Raw genomic sequence first — 21025 nt, 5'->3', positions numbered from 1 at the left:
TGAATATTGAAATGTGCCAAGTCTTAATGGAATCGGATGTTAATTTCGCGTTTTTTGGGCTTCAGTGTTAATCAAATTTTTGACCCTTTGTGGGGGAGGTATCAGAAGGAGTGGACCGATACATTCCATGTTCACAGCAGATTTGGTGTTAATAGAATTAATGGGATGTGTAAAATGTGAAAAGGAAAGGATGCTTGTTTCGGATTTTATAATCGTTTTCAAAACATCGACCCTTGTTGGGGGAGATACCAGAAAAATGGCCCGATCTTTACAATCTTTATAACAGATATTGTGTTGATGGAAATATTGAGATGTGCCAAGTCTGAATGGAATCGAATGTTAATTTCCCGTTTTTTGAGCTTCATGGATATTCAAATTTTCTAACCTAGCACTGATGCAAATACTAGGATTTGTAAACTTGGAGCAAAATTGGATTCTTCTTTTTCTTTCTGTGCACTAAATTTTTTTTTATTTTTATTTATTTATTTATTTATTTTTTTTTTTTTTTGGAAATTTTAAGCGATATTGCCCATCTCTGAACTCCATCTAAGTTTGATAATAACATTCCGATAGACTAAGTTTGCATCAAATCTAATGCTCTCTTCAAGAGTTTCGTGAGCACCAGCCAGACAGATGGACAGACTGATACCCCTGGATCGATTCCAAATGTCCTGAAACAGATTTGTTCCGAAGAGACCTGGGGTTTAACGCCTTTATTCCATTCCAACCCATTATGTATTCCATCATATACATGTATCACATAATACATAACTTGCAAACAATTTCCATAAAAAATTTCGAAATTGAGAATTGAATAAGAACTTTTGTTTTGGGGTGTACTGCTTGACTGTCAGCCTAGATTTTTTAAATTCTTCACCCTAATGCTTAGCTATTTACTTCCTTATTAAGTAAGTATGCCATAATTGATTGCTTATTTGTTAAACTACCTGATCCATCCCTCTTTCCAAAACTCGCAAAAATTCAACGATTTTATTATACACTGTCACGCGTGAGCATCCTCAATAGGCATGTGTTACTGCCCTGAAGCCTTTTCAGCTTGACAAAGCACTTGAATTGTTTCTTTATAACGTGTAGAGATATCTATATTTATTTCCTTTAATGTCATTACCAAATAAACGACAAAAATAAAAAGAACATGCAACAACAACAAATAGTAATAACACCACAATTATCTATAACGGTACAGCAGTTAGCAAATTTTCTATAAGCCTCAGGGAAAATACACATATACATATGTGTAGCCAACATCATCCGAGTATGTAATTTGGCGATAAATGGATCTAAGAACGTTAAAATTTCGATGAGTGAGTGAGTGGTGAGCTGTTAAATTCTACACATTTACACTTAATTTTCGCAGGAAAAGGAAATTGAGTTGCTTGCTAGGTATTTAGTTGTCGCAGCGTATTATGGGCATGTGTGATGATAACGAAACTCACTCCCCCCACACCCAAAGACTAGGATGAAGAAGAAGACTGTGTGAATTGGTAATCAAGATTATTTGGTGTGGGTGGGTGGGCGTGTATGTGTGTGGACATTGTTTGGATTCTTTGTGGCACATTCGTGACATATCGTAACACAGGGAACCTGGGAGCAAATTCTATGCTTAAAAGCTGTAATGTTTCTTGGAAACCCTTAAGCTTTACCACAAGGCATTGAATGTTGAGAAGATTAAAGTCTTGCAAGTTATGATGGCTTTAAGTGAACTTCGAATTGTTGTTAGAAACTATTTGGGTTGTTAATTAATGGAAAAGTAATGTTATGAACTGTTGTAAAGGAAATGTTTCAAGTGATTTTTATTGTTGCAATAATTAGAAATGTGTTAACAAATGTTTACATATTATGATTCTGGCGAATAGGAAATTCTAACATGTAAATAATCTTAATTTATATCGGTAATTTGCGATGCTCCTAAAAGTATGCTGTAAATTTCATGAAAAATTTGTTCAGATTGGATCTTCGAAAGTTTTAAATTTTTTTATTGAAAAAGACTACTTTAAGGATTTTTACTATTGAATAAGAATGTTCGAAAACACAATATTTTTTTTTTAACCTTAAGAACATTGCTTTTATTTTATCCATCAGTTTTTATTTTATCCAAACTGATCCAAAACAAAAGATTGAAAGAGATGAAGATATAATAACTTTTAACACTATACCTTAACTTGAAGGACAACGAAATACGACCAATTTCCAAATTTCTTCACTAAAAAAAAGAATAGCCGAAATGATTTGCTTGGAATTTTAAATTTTAGAAAAACCTCAAATATCCCATTTTGGAATTCAACGATTTGTTGATTTTATTGAAATTTACATGTATACATATTTAAACTAAATAAGCTAACAAATAAGGTCCAAATATTTAAGGATAAGTGCTTGACGTAGTCCAGAACAGAGTTTCAGAGTAGGAACCGGAGTTAAAATATATGTTTCAATGGCGAACAATTTGGAATGAGTCGTATTTTTATTCACAAAATTTACTCGATTATGTCTTTGGGTAGTAATTATTATATTAATATTACCATTTAAAGGAGGATATATTAAATTCGTCATTCCGTTTGTAACTCCTCTAAATATTCGTCGTAGGCCCCATAAGAATATGAATTCATGACCAGCACAAAATTCCATGTCGATATGACAGCACACACTATTTGACATAGAGCTTAATAATTTTGCACAATAGTTTGTATTGTGTCTAAGATGGTTGGTATTAAGAATGAGATATATCGATCCACGTTTTGGCATAGCCCCCATGCCTCTCGATATTCGGTATTTTCATGAATTTCCCCACATTTTTCAACGGAATCGTTCCCAAGTTAATAGTAAGAGTATGTAATGGGTTCTACATTTGGTGGCAGATCATTGATTGTAAAGGTCCACGTTTTCATATAGCCCTCATATAAAGGTACCTCCCGATATTTGGTATTTTGGTTTTGGCTACATAATTCCACGGATTTGTCCAAAAAGAGGTATTTGTAGCTCTTAATGGGTTCTAGCTCCGGTGGCGAAAAAATGAATATTTTGGTCCGGTTGACCAATAAAATCGTTGACCAACAAAATAGATTCAATTTTTAGTCCTTTTTGTACATCAATCTGGCTGCCCGATCCCAACAGCCTTCTTTGGGATTTGAAACAACGAGGTCATGCAAATCTTCGTAACATTTGCCTTATAATTACGCCCTATATCGTGTTAATGGGTATTAAAATCAATATTTTTGAAAACTTAGATTCCTCTTTATGATTTCCTGTATCTGCGATAATTGGCATATTCGTCAACTAAATCAGCACCAATGTAAAGTTCTCGGAAGCGCCTCTCATGTATGTATCATTTCGATAATTTTGGTATTTTCCCTATTTTCCACAAATTTGTAACTCATTTAATCAGCTATAGAGGGTGAGAAAAAAAAACTGCAACAAAGTCAAACGCCATAATTTTTACATTTTTTTTAATTTTATTGAATGAAAGCAAAAAGTAACGTAAATAGCATCAGAGTTTGGACTAACTTTCGCATTGGTCACCTTTAGTACGAATTATGGCCTTCAGACGGTCAATGAAACTGTCACAAGCTGCCTGAATTTTGTTCTGCGGTATTTTGGCCCATTCCCGGCAAAGCGCTTGCTTGAGGTGATCGACACTTTTGTATTTTTTAGTGCCAATATTGCTTTCCAAAATACTCCAGACAAAATCGAAATGAAAATAAAACGAGGAACTTCATTTTGTAACCATTCTTGGGTGGCGCGTGTTGAGTGCGATGGTGCTGAGTCCTGTTGGAATGTCCAAAGCCTGCGGCCAAAATGTTTGCGTGCCCAAGGCTAATGCCTACACCCTCCAGAATATTTTCGCTAATAAATGCCGAATAGTAGGCATATGTACGAGCGGAGAGCGACCCACACCATAACCATGGGCGGCGCTTGAGTTCTGGTGGCCAACCGAAGGTGCACATTTTCAGCTGACTTCTTTGGAAAGTATACACGATCATTTTAGGAGTTCTTGCACTTTTTGGAATTTCAATGGCTTTACCCCAATTTCATTTTTTGAAATATTGCGATATTCCACTGCGACGCGGGTTTCGATCAAGTCGCTTCTTTACTTTTCGAACCATTTCTGCTGATGTTGCTGCCTTCTTTCGTCCACTTTCTTGACGTCGGGCTACGCTATCACGGTAACTAGCGCTGGTACGAGACACAAATGATTTATTCACATTTAAATGCTGGAGTTCTCTAACGATAGTCACTTGTGGTTTTCCAGCCAAATATAAAGCTTGAATTCCATCACGAATAACTTTTTTTCTGAAAAATTATCACCTAAATGCTTTTGTACGCTTGTAAACAATATAATGAGCTGTTACTGGAATAATTTTAACAGCTGTGGGACGAGTGACTTAGAAATGACAGCAGTCTGAAGTTGGTTGCAGTTTTTTTTTTCACCCTGTATATTAATTTATAAAGTTCTCGATTTTTGCTGTCCCTGAATTTAGGTGCAGTTTTAGTACTTTTCTTAATTTCAAAATCCAAACTTTAACTTTTTTAATATATGTCACTGCAAGACGTTAAGGAAGAAAATTATTAGTAAAGTTCCACCTTTTGGTATATAACCATTTTTATACCCTCCACCTTGGAAAGGAGGGTATATTAACTTTGTCATTCCGTTTGTAACATCCTTAAATATTCGTCGATTTAACGATGTCCGTCTGTCTGTCTGTTGAAATCACGATTCAGCCCACATTATTTTACGTAGAGCGCCAAAATTTAGCAGAGCAATTTGTATTGTGTCTAGGATGGTTGGTATTGGAAATTAGGTATATCGGTTCACGTATTGGTATTTTGATGATTTATGCCACAGTTTTCCACGGATTTGTCTGAAAATTAGTATTTGTAGGTCGTAACGAGTCCCAGTTCGTGTGGTGAAACGTTGCATGTATGGGTCCACGATTTGGTATAGCCCCCATATAACGGTACCTCCCGATTTTCTGTATTTTGATTATATTTGCCACATTTTTTCACGAATTTGTAGGTCATAATGGGTCCTAGTTCGTGTGGCAAAACACTGTATGTATAGGTCCAGGTTTTGGTATAGTCCCCATATAACGGTACCTCCCAATATTCGGTACTTTGATGATTTTTGACACATTTTTTACGAATTTCTCTGAAAATTGGTATTTGTAGATCACAATGGGTTCTAGCTCCGTTGGCGAAACCTTGCATGTGTAGGTCCACGATTTGGTATAGCCCCCATATAAAGGTACTTCCCGATATTCGGCATTTTAATGGTTGTTGCCACATTTCTTCTAATGTTCCCTTTACCCTAAGGTGGAGGGTATTAAAAGTTTGGCCCGGCCGAACTTAATGTTTTTTTTAATTGTTTTACCTTACAACACGTTCTTATATACAGATTGAAATTACCGTCCGATCCTCTAGAAAATTTTCACAAGGATAGGGTTAGGCTCAGAAGAACTAGGCCTATTGTTTTCAAAGATGTCCTCAATATATTTAGGGGTTGAAATGGACCAACAACTACAAATGTTCCTGATTTTGCCGTAATAAAGGACACGAAATCTTGCAAGAAGTTAGAGTTTAGGACAGCGGGTAGAATAGACCACTACTTTTGTGTGAAAAAAATACCAAATTCGATATCCAAAATACACAAAAGGCGAATTTCTGGCTTTTTATGCCAGAAGTTTATTTCGCTGACGAGTATAGCCAAATATCGTAGACAAGCAAATCATATAGATGAGTCTAAATTTAGAGATACAGAGGGGTATCCTGCATTTGGAGATGATCGATGAACCAAAAACAGAAACGACACGCCTGTGAAGAGAGTTAAGGACAAGGAAGAATTCTAGCATTTTGGATTACCATTGGATTATATTCAACTGTAAAATGGGCCACAACAACTAACAGCGCGACGGAGTGCGTAAATATGGTGCAATGTCCCTTGTCGAAATGCTAAGTGCTCCGTGACATAATTTTAAAAACGAAATCTTCCAATATAGATTTTGACATGAGGGGGCTTCTAACATATTGTAGTGACGACTGTAGCCTTTGCTTACTTGTTAATCATATTTTGAAAAACGAACCAAAAAGATCCCTAAGGTGAATCGTTTAAAGGGTTAACAATTTCGACCAAAATTATTCTTAAATTTTGGAATTTCCCTTTGCAATATGAACTGTAAAATGCCGATACTCTAAGAGCCTTTTAGTACGAAATTCCTAAGACCGTTTTTTAATCGCATGAAGAAGAGCCTAAAATGATCTAGGAAATTTCGAAATACAACTGTACGGTAAAGTACAAAAATTGGTAAAACTTCTAACCGATGCATCTTGATATTTCGTATGGAAGCTAAGGTACCTTCCCACAACAATTTTATTTATTTTTTTTTTTAAGTATTCAACGTATTTCCGACCAAATTGGATGTCACCTCAACGACATCTAGCTATTATCAATTTATATTTTAATTTCCAAAATGTCGTCCCATTTCCCGAATATATATTCCCAAGCCCTAATTGAAAAATAAAACACCAACGGTTGAATTTTTTCGTAAAACATTAAAGTTTCGTTTATTGTTTGCGTTTTCGTTTTTCGTTTTTTGATTCGTTAAAAAAAATGAGTTTTTTTGATATATATATTTTGTTTATTAAATAATTGGTATATAATTAGGTTTATTTACTGAGTTGTTTCTTTTTTTTTAAATATATATTTTACATAAATGTTTTTTATATTAATTTATATTAAGAAAACATAATATAAAAATTAAAAAAAATAATAAATACACAAAGAGAAAAAATCTCACAAATGTTTGCTTGGACATCAAATCAAGGAATACAAGGGATTCTGGGGGTTGAGAGTGGGGGGCATATGACTTAATTGTAATATATAAAACACATTATGAGTAGATTATATACAGATAATATTAAGTGTAATAATAATAATTGTAGTGGTAAATACAAAACATATAAATGCATTTTTATTAATTTAATAAAAATTGCTAAAAATTATGGTAGACTATTTTGTGTGGTAATAGATAAAAAGGGGATAGGGAAGAGCTGGGTTTTTTTAAAAATCATTTGTTTTGAGAGATAATAATTTTGAAATTTTGTGATTAAAAAAAAAATACTTAATATTACATTTATGTTAAAAAGGAGGATAGAATACTATTTACAACGTTAAAAAAATATTGAAAAAGTTGGAAGTTTGATTTAAAGGCCTGTGTTTGGAAAAAGTTGAAATAATATAGGGTTTGAAGTGCCCTGGGCCAAAGGAGAAATTTTTGTTATTTTCGTTTGTATAGAATAATTAAAAATGAATTCGATGGCATTTTTCTGAATATTTATTAACAATTTTTAATGAAAATTTCTAATAATTATAGTCTTTGGAAAATGATTAAATCAGAATTAATGAAAATTGCTGAAAATTATGGTTCTTTTTTGGAAATGGATTAAATCAGAATTAATTAAAATAAAAAAAATAAAAAAAATAAAAAAACTATTTTCAAAAAAAATTAAAATCTTTAATAAAACATTTATTTAGGACTGATTTTTTACAAAATAAAAACCTACTCAAACAAAATACACTACAAAAAATATTTTTTCCCATTTTTGAAACCAAAACCATTTTTTGGCCGCAGGAACTTTAGTGTAGCCCGAAAAAGGCACTGACATTTCATAGACATTCTCAAACCCCATATTGTTTTTTTTATCTTTCATATAAGAGCCCCTATTATTGTGTTTAGTTTTTAAAAATTAAATGAGAAATAGGCAAGTGGTATAAAATTTTGTAGAGAAAATAGAAAAAGGATTTAGGGAGATTCTATTTTTTTTTAAATACGACTTTGGGGTAAATTTATAAAAAAAACAGATTTTTTTTATAATTTTGTATTATTTGGACAATAAAATAACCCCTTTATCATAATTTTTTTTTTAATTTTTTGTTTGGGTTTAAATGTTAACTTCTAGAAAAAAATAATTTTGGAAAATTTGGAAAAATTACAGCTTGATTATTTTGTGAGTGTGTTCTCTATACCCTAAGAATGAAATATACAAATTTTTTTGTTAAAAATATAAACTTAAACGCTAAAAAAATATATAGACTATAATACATACATACATAAATACCTATGCTATAATATTTGGATGTATTTCTGGTTTTAATTAGAGATCCAATTCCCCAAAATGACAAACGAAAATACAATTCAAGTGGCGACTTATTTGAATTTCAATTCAATTTGCCCTTCGGCGAATCAGTTCTCTGTTTACACATAATTAAGGAATAACATACATTTTCTTTATACATTGTGGACACAGAAAAAAAAAAAGTTTTTAAAAATAATAATAAAATATATTTTTGTTTAATTTATTAATTAATTAATTAGTTAATTATTGTATCATAAATCACACTTGAATATTGCTACTGGTTTCCATACATGGTACGACGCATTAACTTGAATGTTTTGTTTTTATCAAAGAAACAAACATTTGAAATCAACAACAACAACTTAAGATATTATATTTTACAAAATAAAAAAAATACTCAAAAAAACGTAATAACAACAAGTACTAAAACTGTTTTATATATTTATTTATTTAAATGTATTTTGTTGCGTTTCTGACTCTTTAAACTTCCTGCGCAAATGATTTGTGGCTTTTAATTCTTGGAATATTTTTTTTTTGTATTTTTTCGAGAAGGAATGAAACTTTTTGGCTTCCAAAAATCACGAAAAAATGTAAACAATTTAATGTTTTGGATATAAACTTTTTGCACACAGACACACACTCAAATTTCCATAGAGATTAAAACTTGACATGTACTTGATGTACAAATGTTTATATGCCTTATTAATGAGTTTGTTTTTTGTTTGGCTTTTTTCGGATTTCATGTGTGTAGCAGGTTAAAAATCCTTCCTTAATGATAACATATCAAATTCTGAAACATTATCGGGTTTTGGAATTTTTTCATTATTTAAACACTCTCTGCTGCTGCTGTTGACTGTGGCTCTGAAGGAAATAATAAGTTCTTTGACTTATACCCAAGGTAAACTTATTTATTAGAGATTTTTATTCTGGAAAAATTTCAAACAAATAAGTGGTGTAAGTCGTATTATTATTATTATTTTTTTTTTTTTTTTTGAAAAAAAAAAAACAAAAATGGCATGAGTTCTAGAATGGTGTGGAAGGTATTTGATGTAGATTAAAAAAAATATAAAATGTGAATAAATGAAATAATACTGTATTGGTTTAAGTATAGAAAAGTGGGCAATTTTGATATGTCTGCTTGGCATTAGAACTGGCTTTGGAGTCTGAAAATGTATTTTTAATACATTTCTGTATTTCTCAAGCTTCTATGAAATCAGAATGACACAATTAATCTACATAACAAAAATTTATCATTTGGCAATATTTTCTTTATTAAAAAAAAAAAAAAAAATATTGGAAAAATCTGATTTTCGGAAAAAAATTGATTTATGGAAAAGACTTTCCATTCTTCTGCCTTTTATATGTTACCCTTTTTTCTAAAATATTCTATAAAAAGTTTTATTTTTATGCTTTGTTTCAAGTTTTGTTTATTCTCATCTTTAATTATTGCTCAAAGTCTGCTGAAAAAAGCTTCTTTTTCATACTCCGTTTCAAGTTTGGATTTTTCTAATTTTATGTAAAAACATAATTTTTTTTTACAAAACTTTTCTTCCTTAACTCCTACTTTTAAATAAAAAAATAAGATCTCAGAAAGAATAATGAAGTTCTGCTTAAGGCAAAGCTGAAGAAAGAATCTCGATTTTGTGTAAAAAGATTATTCAGGCAATCATTATAGAATCGTAGAATAACTAAAGCTTATTTGAGAAACTCTTATGGTGGGGGTACATAAGCAGCTTGGCATCATGGTTAGGTATATGAATGTCAAATTATAAAGGGAAACGACGGCAGAATTCCAATGCGGCACTGGCATCCCTTTATGATATGTCACAAAGTATGACAAGACTTCAAGCTGTTTATGTACTTACACCTTAAGTCCACCTTTCGGCATCATGCAATAATTCTGAATAGAATGTTTCAATTTTATATAATACTCCAAAGTAACATTAGTTTTTCAAAGACATATTGGAGTTATAGCTTCGACCCCGGCAAAAATTTCGGTTTTATGAAAAAAAAACAATAACTTTCCTCGAACCACTTATGTTTTTTGGAACGGATTTTCAGAAATGTCTGTTTTAAGTATAAATTAGAAGCATATCTCTTAGTTTAAACTCTTTTTATTGGAAAATATTACTGGTGTTTCGTTGGCTTCGTATTGGAGACAAAGTTTATAGATCGGAAATGGGATTTGCTTCTTATCAGAGGCTTTCGAGAAGTTTTATCCTGAACTTTTGTAACATATTCAAATTCAATTCCTTAACAAAATTTAGAAAAGTTGCAGAGCTTTCAATGGAAATTCATTTTTAATAGTTAACTCTTTTCACTCAAAAAAACTTTTAAAAATCGTGCTATTTTGGTGGTTTTATATTGGAGACAACCTTTACAGGTCGGAAAGGGAATTTGTTTCTTATATAAAGCTTTCGAACAGTTTCATCCTGAATTTTTTGACATTACAATTCCAACCAACTTTGGAAGAGTTTCAGGACGCTTGACACTGTCGATCCTTATCCGCTTTTCCACAGAGCTTTTATTAGTTATAATTGGTGTACATTTTAAAGTTTTTTTTTTTTTTTGGCTAAAAAACATTTTTAAGAAATACCATCATTTGAGCATTGAGCAACAAAAAAGGAGAAGCTTTAAATTTATTTAAAACGGAATAAGAAAAATTCTAAAAGCTTTCTATGTTCTAAAATGTATTTTTTTATTATTGCAATATATGAGTTCTAAAAGCTTCAACTTAAACGTTATGATCTGAACATTGTGTTCAAAGTTAAAAAAGCATTCAAATTGTTTATATAGAAATGAATGAATTATAAAAGCTTTCAAAATAACACAGGTATTTCAATTTGAGTAGATTCTAAAAGCTTTCAACTTTGTAAACTGTTTCGAAATTATCAGTTGACGTTGCTAAAACTAAGAGCTTTATTTAAAGTCAAGTCTATATACAAGCTTATAATTTCTCTCAATGCTTTCCTACCAAAAGAAGCTTTAATACGTAGCAATTTCCAAACCTTTAATTATCTTTGATTTGTTTTGTAAGCTTTCCTATTTAGGTGGAGTCAGAGCATAAGAATAAATAATTTCTGAAAAAATTGTACCACTAAATTCCTTAAAAAACTTTTGAGTCTTTTGGAATTTAAATTGGAGCTTTTTACAAGAACAACAATTTCTAAGTTCAAAGTGCATCTATCTGACGAGTGTTGGAACTTTAAGTTTTGTTCTGAAATAAAACTAACATGAGTGGCACAAAAAGACTGAAAGCTTTCCGAATTATTTAAAGCTATTTATATATTCGTATGACTATTTTTATAAATTTTCTAATACGTTTTTCCTATTTTCAGATTCTGCTAAGCTTGATTCATTAAAGCTCCTTACAAGGTAAGTAGTACCATTTTTCAAAGTTGTTGAGCTTTAGACAAATTTACATTATTTATTTTTTTTTAATTTAATTGTTTTTAAGAATTTTAGTTTAAAAGCTTTTTTAGTCGGAAAAGATCGCAATGAAAACTCGTCAAACACTTACTGCGGTCCTAGATTTAATGATTCACCTAAGCTTTTAATTAAACAATATCTTTTTGACCACTTGTTTCCAGATTTTTAATGAAAACCCTGAAATCGCCATTAGAAACTCTATTTATGAAAAGATCCCTTTATTGTTTTCCCAGGTATAATAAATTACCAAAACTATTGATTAGACTTATGAAAGCTTATAATTAAACTTGGGGAAACAATGAAAGCAATTTCACTCAAATAAAGATTTTTAATTGAATTCTTTTAAGAGCTTTAAAATCGTTTAGAAAAAAAAACTCTTTTTAAAAGAGAGGTTTATGTGAAAATGTTTTGATTAGTTTAGTTCGGTTCAAGCAAGGTTCCCCTTGAGTTGTGAATTTTTGGATTTTGGATTTTATCGCTTTATATTTCAGTGGCAATTTTTTACTGATATTTTTGCTGTTAAGAATGAACAAAGCTTTTTTGTAGCTTTTGGTGATATTTTTTAGATGTTTCAAGCTTCTCTGTTTTTTTTTTTTTTTTTTTTTTTTTGCTTTCAGAAAATGTTAGTGTCGATGTCTTGTAACACGTCTGAAGATTTAACTCAAAATCTAAATAGTACTAATCGTCCTAAATAGCTTTTTCTCCAAAGCTTAAAAGCTCATTTCTACGTTGTTTAGCTGCCCATAAAATCAGATATTTTTTACAATGGACATATAGCGGTTACGACTTTCGTACTTTGAATATTTATCTCAAAACTTAAATATCACTCATTGGCATCAAAATCATTTTCTCCAAAGCTAAAAAGCTCATTATGAAAGCGCGTACTTTTTATCGTGAATATATAACTATTTCCATGCTAATTAATGTCTTTGGTTATCTGAAGATTTATTTCAAAACTCAAATAGGTTTCATTGGCCTTAACAGCTTTTTCTCCAGAGCTAAAAAGCTTCTTTCTACACCAGGGAGTCTATGAAAGAGTATAATTTTATCATAAATATATAACTTTCCACTGCTTGATCGAAAAACAATTAAAAGCTTCCGAGACATTGAAGCACAGAAAATGTATTATTTAAGTCCTCATTAGCCTTGAAAGGTTTTTCTCAAAGCATAAAATCTCATTTCTAGGTTATAGCGACTATAAATCTATTTTAACCTTGAGTATACAACTGTTTCCTTGTTTAGTTCTAAAAACTTTCAAAGCTTATGAGATGTTTAAGCAATGATAATAGATAGCAGTCAAGTAATTTTATTTCTGGACTTTTTTAGAGTATTTTTAAAGTCTATAGAGCTTTCAAGCTTTTCATGCCATTTTTTCAAATGAAAATATTTTCTAACTTTTTCTTATTATTTTCTTCCTTCCTTTAGCTTTCTCTCTCTGTGTATTTTGCACAGTTCCTGTATTCCAGCATTCTATAGTAAATTACGTTACATTTCACTTTAACGTCATAGATGCTGTGGGTTTTTCAACAGTTTTGCAAGAGATATTTTACAAAAATTCCCCTTAAGCTTTTTTACAGAAAGCTTTCAACCGGGATTCATTCCAATTCTCAGGGTTTGTTTTTTGTTTTTGGTTTTGCCCGAATTAAAAACCACAAATTCATTAGCTTTAGCCTAGAGATATCTTCTTTTCACTTTAGTACTAATACTTTTGTGGGAATTTGTATGGGGTGTGTGGGGAGACGTTGTGTATGCATTTTTGTAAGTTAGTTTCACTTTGAGCAAAATTTAACTACAAAACATTAAAAATTGGTGTAAACAAAAAAAATTTGTAATAATAAAATAATAAATTTGAACTATGGCTTCCACTAGATTGTAGGGAGTAAAACAATGAAGGAAAAAAAAAGCTGGCTTAACTTGATTTCGGTGCATGATATGTTGACCAAAATCGTAGCAATAATGGCATATCTTCCTGCTGTTGTTGTTGGCTGGAAGTTTCTTGGGGTTTAGCTGTGGTACTTGTTGTTGTCGTTGATGATGATGATGACGATGATTCTTTGTTGGATGAGCCATCTAAACGCCAGGATATGGGTAACCACCAAAAGGATCCATAGGCACTATCATCCGCCACTTCATCATCATCATCATGGGTTTCAATGTTTTCATCATCATTTTCGCCAGACGATTTAGATTCTCTTGTTGAGGTTTCCTCTGGATTGGCCTCTGTACTTGTCGTTGAGGAAATATCTTCATTTGCTGTTGTTGTTGTTGTTGCTTTCTTACCTTGCTTGTAATCTAAACTATTTAAACCATTTATCCGTATAATTTTACTATTTCTATGACTACGATTGCTTACTACTAGGCTAGCAGCATTTGGTGTTGTTGTTGTTGTTGCAGTTGTTTCTGTTTGCCCACTGGAGGTACTGGGCGCAACAGCGGAGCTTTCTTCATTCTCCTCGAAATTGCCAAGTGATGTTTCACTTGTTTTCGAATTTCCGGAAACCTCAGGGGATTTTTCCGTTGTTGTTGTAGTTGTTGTGGTTTTTATCAACGGCATAATTTTCGACCATATTTTTGTTGTTTCCAGTGAATATTTCATGGCAGAACTGGCTGAACTTTCACTTGGTGCCGGAACGGGTGATGTTGATGCAGCGGCTGGAGCCATTGGCTTGGGTGATGTATGAATTTCATTATCAACGTCATCGTTTTGTGATGTTGTTGTTGTTTTTGTCGTTTTTCTTGTTGTTGTTGTTGTAGTTTTCAATGTTGTCGCCTCAGCTGCGGTTAAGGTTATACCTGGACGTTTGCCCTTCACCAATTCATTAATTAAACGCAATTCTTCGGCCAGATCAATTTCACTTGTTGCTGCCGGAGCTTTTGCAGATACCTCTGCTGATGCTGACGTTACTGCTGTGGTAGAAGGCAAAGTGGTAGGCGCTGTTGTTGTTACTGTTGTCGTTGGTGTTTCCTTGGCTACATCAGATTTAAGTGCAGCACTTTCAAGATCTTGTTTGGCAAAGTGTTGATAGTAAAACCGGTCATTACTGGTACTGTTCTTGTTGTTGGCTTTATTGACATCGTTGTTGTTGTCGTTGTTATTGTTTTTGTTGTTGTCAATATTATCGTTGCCATTATTATGGACGGTAAGTAACGGTGTCACTGTTTCTCCGCTTGTTATTAATTCATCCGTTGTTGTCGTTGTCTCATGCTGGCTTGCCATAGCTCCAGATGTAGAAGCTGCCGATGATGCTGTAGTTGTTGTTGCTGGACTTGCTGTTGTTCTTGTGGCCAACACCTCGACCGGTTCTACTTTCGATTTCTGCTTTACATTACGTTGTTGATCTTTTTGTAATTCTTCAAAATCCTGAATCAATTGTTTCTTGTCCGAGGCAGGGGTCGTGGTGGAGGAGGTGGGAGTGATGGTTTCTTCATTTATTCTCGTGGTTGTTGTTGTTGTTGTTTTTGCTCTTGTCAAGGATGATTCGACTGCCTCTTGTTCTTGTGGTATTATTGTTGTAATTTCAATATTACCCTCAATAATGGTGGTATCATCCAATTGTATAGTTGTTAATGGATCTATTGTTGTGGTTTCCACAGCATTATCATCGTCAGCTTCGTCCTCCCTCTCCTTCATCTTCTGCCACATTTCAATATCATTACTCGAGGATGGGGTCAAGGTTGTTGTAAATTCATCATCCTGCTCCTCCTCCACCACTCCTTCCTCATTGACGTACTCATCATACAATGGATTCATGGTAACACTGCGAATAAATTCAGCCTTGGTTTGTTGCTCCACATCATCATCCGCCAAGGTGGTATGACCGCTGCTCATGAGATCCGGTAAAATTGTGGTCATTTCATCAACATTTTCAATTTGAACAACAGGATTTTCTAATTCCATTGGTTGGCTGCTGTTGGACTGCAACAAAGGTAAAGTGTCCAGGGCCATGATGGTTGAGGCAGTGGTATGATTTAACATTGGCATCAGGGATTCGGTTTGCAGCAAGGAATCCAAGTCATGGAAATTACTTTTTTCCTTGTCCCCTTCTTTCCGATTTTCCTCCTCCTCTTCTGTATCCATCATTGTGGTCACCAGGTGTATGGCCGAATCTTCATTGAACAAAGAAATGGTGTGGCGATTTTGATCATGGCCCTGGCCAGAGGCTGGCACCGATATGGCCTCCAAACTTGCCAAATTAAATTCACCGCCAGCTGGTAGGTGACTCAGCGTATGGGTCTTGGAAACATTACTGGCCTCCCCGGTCAAATCCTGGCTATTTGTTACATTCAAAGTTTGCGAAGTATTCACCACCAATTGTTTTTCCTCTTCCATCACAACTGGAGTTGGGGCCTGAGCTGAACCTCCCTCATTAGAAATTCCGGAATAATCTTCCATGGGATAATCATCGGTGGGAAATTTACTTTGAAAAATATTAAATTTCAATGGCTCATCTTGACTGGGTGGTTTCAGTTCCAACACCGTTTCCGTATGTGATTTTCCATCATTTCCAGCCGTCAAATACAGGGGAGGATTAAAGGGCATATTCCCAGCATTACTGGCATCACCCATAACCGGTTCATCTTCATAATCGTATTCCACATCGGCTGTGGGTGCATCACCCAATACCAGGCCCAAGACATCAATCAGCACTGCATTGGAACCCACCACAGTTGGGATACATTTCATATCGACCTGCTGATGACCTTCAGGACACTGTACCCTATGCGGCAGCGTGAAAATCGACTTGGGTGTAACTTTACGTGACTTGATTAGCTGCTTCTGTTCGGGCGGCAGCATTATCCATGCCTGCCATGCCAAATTTTCGGCCGTACTTTCAATGGGCTTCGAGGTTACCGGTAAGGCGGATGTTGTCATCATGACGCTACTCAAGGGCATCACCAGCAAAGTCATTAGCACTTGCAGCGCCACCAGTAGCCGTGCTATGCATATTGTGGGTGTGAAATCCATTTTGTTGGGGATTTCTTTTTCGTTTGGGGTTTTTTATTTTTGTTTTATTTTTCTCTCTCTCTCTCTCTCCCTATTCGTTGTATCTTCTCTTGTGCTTAGGTTTGCTGATTTTGGTTTAATTATTTTTCAATATTAGTTTTACGAAAAAAATGCAAATAATTGGTTTCTTGTATTTTCATAATACATTTAGGGTTTGGCGAACGCATTGACTGGCATTTCAAGGGGCCTCTCCCGTTGTAGTGGTTGGGGATTTTACCCAAGAATTTTGTTGCCACGAAATTATTTGTAGATTGTTGCAGCAAGCGTTTCTGTAAAGAGAAGAATATAGAGAGAGGAATTATTAGTATTTTTAGAAAAGAAAAAAATCTAAATTTTATATGAATTTGGGATCAGATATTAAATTGGATAAATTCATAGAAAAATTTCAAAATGATGGAATTTGTGGACGTGACTGTCCAGTTGTGGGAAAATATTAACAAAAAAATTGAGCTCTGAAACCCCGTTCCCACAATTAAAATCCTTATCCATAAAATTTTGAGTTTAAGGAAAGGGCTACGAAAGTCATGAAAGTGGAAAGAGATCAGAGTGATGGTACAATTTGACAGACTAGTTTGATTCTTCATTGGTTACATTACTAGAGGGTGAGATAAAAAAAAAACTGCAACCCACTGCAGACTGCTGTTATTTCTAAGCCACCGGTCCGACAGCTGTTAAAATTACTCCAGTGACAGCTCAATATATTGTTTACAAGCATAAAAAAGCATTTTGGTGAGCATTTTTCAGAAAACAGTTATTCGGGATGGAATTGAAGCGTGGTAGTGTGATTTCTTTATATTGGGCTGGAAAACCACAAGTGGCTATCGTTGGAGCACTCCAGCATTTAAATGTGAATACATCTTTTGTGTCTCGTACCATCACTCGTTACCGTGATAATGGTAGCGTAGCCCGACGTCAAGGAAGTGGACGAAAGAAACCAGCAATATCAGCAGAAATGGTTCGAAAAGTCAAGAAGCGACTTGTTTGAAACCCGCGTTGTAGTGGCCGAAAAATGGCTCGTGAGCTGAACATATCGCAATATTCCATTCGCAAATATTGAGTAAAGCTATTGAAATTCCAAAAAGTGCAAGAAATTACACCGCAGTTGCTTCGCTTGGCCGAAAGTGGTGAACTGCCGAATTTGGTTTCGTTCGTTGTCCAGCAGTTTGTAAACAAACAAAATGATCGTGTTTACTTGCCAAAGAGGTCAGCTGAAAATGTGCACCTTCGGTTGGACACCAGCTCAACTCAAGCGCCGGCCATTGTGAGTAAAAGCCGAATATTATCGCGAAAATATTGTGGATGGTGTATTAAAGCCTTGGGCACGCAAACATTTTGGCCGCAGACCTTGGACATTCCAACAGGACTCAGCACGCGCCAAAAAGAAGTTCCTTGCTTCATTTCCAGCAGCCACCAAAATCTCCGGATATCAATCCGTTGGACTATTGTGTCTATAGTATTTTGGAAAGCAAGGTTGGCACTAAAAAATATCAAAGTGTTGATCACCTCAAGCAAAGCAGCGTGTGACAGTTTCATTGGCCGTTTGAAGGCCATAATTCCGCAGAGCAGCGTGTGACAGTTTCATTGGCCGTTTGAAGGCCATAATTCGTGCCAAAGGTGACCAATTCGAACAAATCTAAACTTATCCTAAAATTTGATGCTATTTCCGATATTTTTTGGTTTCATTCAATAAAATTTAAGAAAAAAAAATGTAAAAAATTGGCATTTGACTTTGTTTCAGTTTTTTATCTCACCCTGTAACATGATGTCGGATAAAGATATATGTGGGGGCTATATCCAAATCTTAACCTACATCGATAAAATTTGACAGTGGTATTTCTGAGCTGCATTTCATAGATATCCCCAAACATCGTTGTTACGGAGTGCATATTACGGCTGTGGGTAACAAATATAACAAATCGTATATGGGAGCTATAGCTATATCTGAACCGATTTTCACCAAATTTGACATATTTGTTTCTAAGCTCAATTTTGTTGTTAGTGCCATATTCCATCCCAGTTGGCTTAATATTACACGTTTTATGCATAATACTAAAAGGTAAATCGGGAGCTATATCAAAATTTGAACCAATCTCGATAAATTTTAGCAAAGGTATTTCTGAGCTGAATTTGATATATTTCCCCAAATATTGTTGGTACAGGGTGCATATTACGGCTGCGGAGGATAAAAATAACAAATCGTATGAACATTATATATGGGAGCTATAGCTATATCTGAACCGATTTCCATCAAATTTGGCATACTTATTTTCAGGTCTAATTTGGTTGTATGTGCAAAATTCCATAGAGTTCGGGCTGATATTACACGTTTGGTGCACAATAAAAGGCAAATCGGACGAAGATGTATGTGGGAGCTGTATCTAAATTTTGACCGATTATCTCCAATTTCGGTAGGGTTCGTCCTTGGGTCCAACAAATTACTTGTGCAAAATTTCATCTAGATCGGGCAATTATTGCGAACTGTATATTCTTTACAAAAATACATATGTAGTTCTTTAGGCGAGAAAATTGCACCACAAATTCACTATCCTTCTATCAAAACCCATTTAAACCTGCCCATGATTTGCGACATAGGTGCAAACACCAATACCATTAAAATAATCAAATAAAACAATAACAATATTATAATTAAATTTATATTCTGATGTGTTTCGTTTGTAATGCATATTGAGACATAACAACATAGCTCAGGTAATACAACCATCGAATGAAGTAATAAAGTAACGGTGGCTGTGTGTGTGTGTGTGTGTCTGTACCTGTATGCGTGTGATAATGATAACTGCATTATCATTAACATGTTTTATTATTATTATTGTTATTTTTATTGTTATTATTATGATTATGTTGCTGATGTTGTCTATAGGCCTATCTGTCTGTCTGTCCGTCAGCCGTTTACATTATTATGAAATTTGTTAATTTCTGATAAAAAAAGAACAACAACAGCAGCAGCAGCAGAACATCGCATCACATCATTCATATGACCGAGTGCGGGAATGGTGTATCATCATATCTTTCATCTTGTTTATGATGTGATGAATTTTTGTTTCCACCTCTTAGCTCCTCTCAATGTTCTGAAATATTTTTTTTTATTTGATAAATGTTTCAACATTGCGTTAATGTGTTGCTTTTTCTCTCTTTTCCAAACACCGCCTAGGTGTACAAGGTTAAGTATTCATCATCATCATCATCATTGTAGCCAGCAGCAGCCTACTGGTTTTTATTTTCCACTTGGATTTTTTTTTGGTAATTTTATTTGCTTGTTATATTTTTATGGGCTGCAAGCCCACCTCTAAGTGCAATAGAATTATTATTTGGAGAGAGGGAGGAGGTAAGAAAACAAACAATGATGATCTTGTAAGTTCTAAGAATGTTGATGGCGTTCTTTGTTCTGTTGACTCGGTAATTTTTTTTAGCTACATACCAGAATAAAATTGTATGTATTTTTATTATTTTGTTACCGAAAAAAAATGTTAAGTGTTTATTGGAACAATAAATTCGGAGTCTTCTTTCTTAGGTTTGATATGGATGGTTGGAGGGTCATGAGTTAAAAAAAAGTTCTGTCTGCATTCTATCATCTCTGCAACAACAGTAACCGTATGTGATAAGGTTAATGGCATAGCCCCCATTATGCTAACGGTTTTTTTTGTTCTCTGTTCATTTTGACTGACAGCTACTGATGCGCTCCAACCTGTATACTCAAAATAAATTCTTGATGAACTTCACATACACACATAAGTATCTTACAAAATAATATTCCCATCACTCCATTCTTACCACACATTCCGGATGTGTAAATTTTTGATGGATTGTTTCATTGGAAATTTCAAGTGGAAATAAAATGACAGATCTACCGTTCCCATGACTTGATGGAACCAATATGAAATTTTCAAATTCTATGTTCAATTAAATAGAGTGCTTAAGCTATTTCGGAAAGATTTGAATTAATTTCACATGGAAAATAGATATGAAATTTGGAAAGCTGTTTCCAAGTGACACTGACCAGCTGTTCTAATAGTTTGCATTGGATTGGAAAAAAACTAAACAAAATTTTGAATTTTTCAAATTTTGAAGAATTCGAGGAATGGGAAATCTATTTCGATCCTACTTTAATAAGAAGGTAATATATTTATACCCTACAGCACATAGTGGTAAGGGTATTATGTCTTTCTGCATTTGTTTGTAGCACGGAGAAGGAAGAGAAATAGGCCCACAGTTATTTTTGAGGAGAATCACTTTTTGAGTCGATGTCAGTCCGTCCGTCTATATGCCCGTCAGTCCATGTATTTTTGTGAACAGGTCGCATTTAATATCCGATTGTGATGAAATTTTCCAAACAATATTTGTTTGGCCCAAGTACGGACACTATTGAAATTGGTGAGAATCGGTTAAAATTTAGATATAGCTCCCATATATATCTACGACCGA

General features: G+C 33.8%; 1 protein-coding gene across 2 annotated transcripts in view; it reads right to left on the bottom strand.

The window, feature by feature from the left end:
• Window positions 1–13190: 13190 nt before the first annotated feature.
• The window catches only part of LOC101891688 (protein folded gastrulation), a 164681-nt gene continuing 156846 nt past the window's right edge, over window positions 13191–21025 (bottom strand). For both annotated transcript variants that reach the window (XM_059122031.1, XM_005176584.4), the window contains one exon: window positions 13191–16851. In XM_059122031.1, the coding sequence (XP_058978014.1) occupies window positions 13487–16543 (3057 nt within the window). In that variant the 5' untranslated portion in view covers window positions 16544–16851 and the 3' untranslated portion in view covers window positions 13191–13486. The remainder of the gene's footprint in view (window positions 16852–21025) is intronic.

This window comes from Musca domestica, unplaced genomic scaffold (genome assembly GCF_030504385.1).
Source record: "Musca domestica strain aabys unplaced genomic scaffold, Musca_domestica.polishedcontigs.V.1.1 2, whole genome shotgun sequence".
NCBI classification, from domain to species: domain Eukaryota; kingdom Metazoa; phylum Arthropoda; class Insecta; order Diptera; family Muscidae; genus Musca; species Musca domestica.
This window is presented reverse-complemented; position numbering and strand designations above follow the sequence as displayed.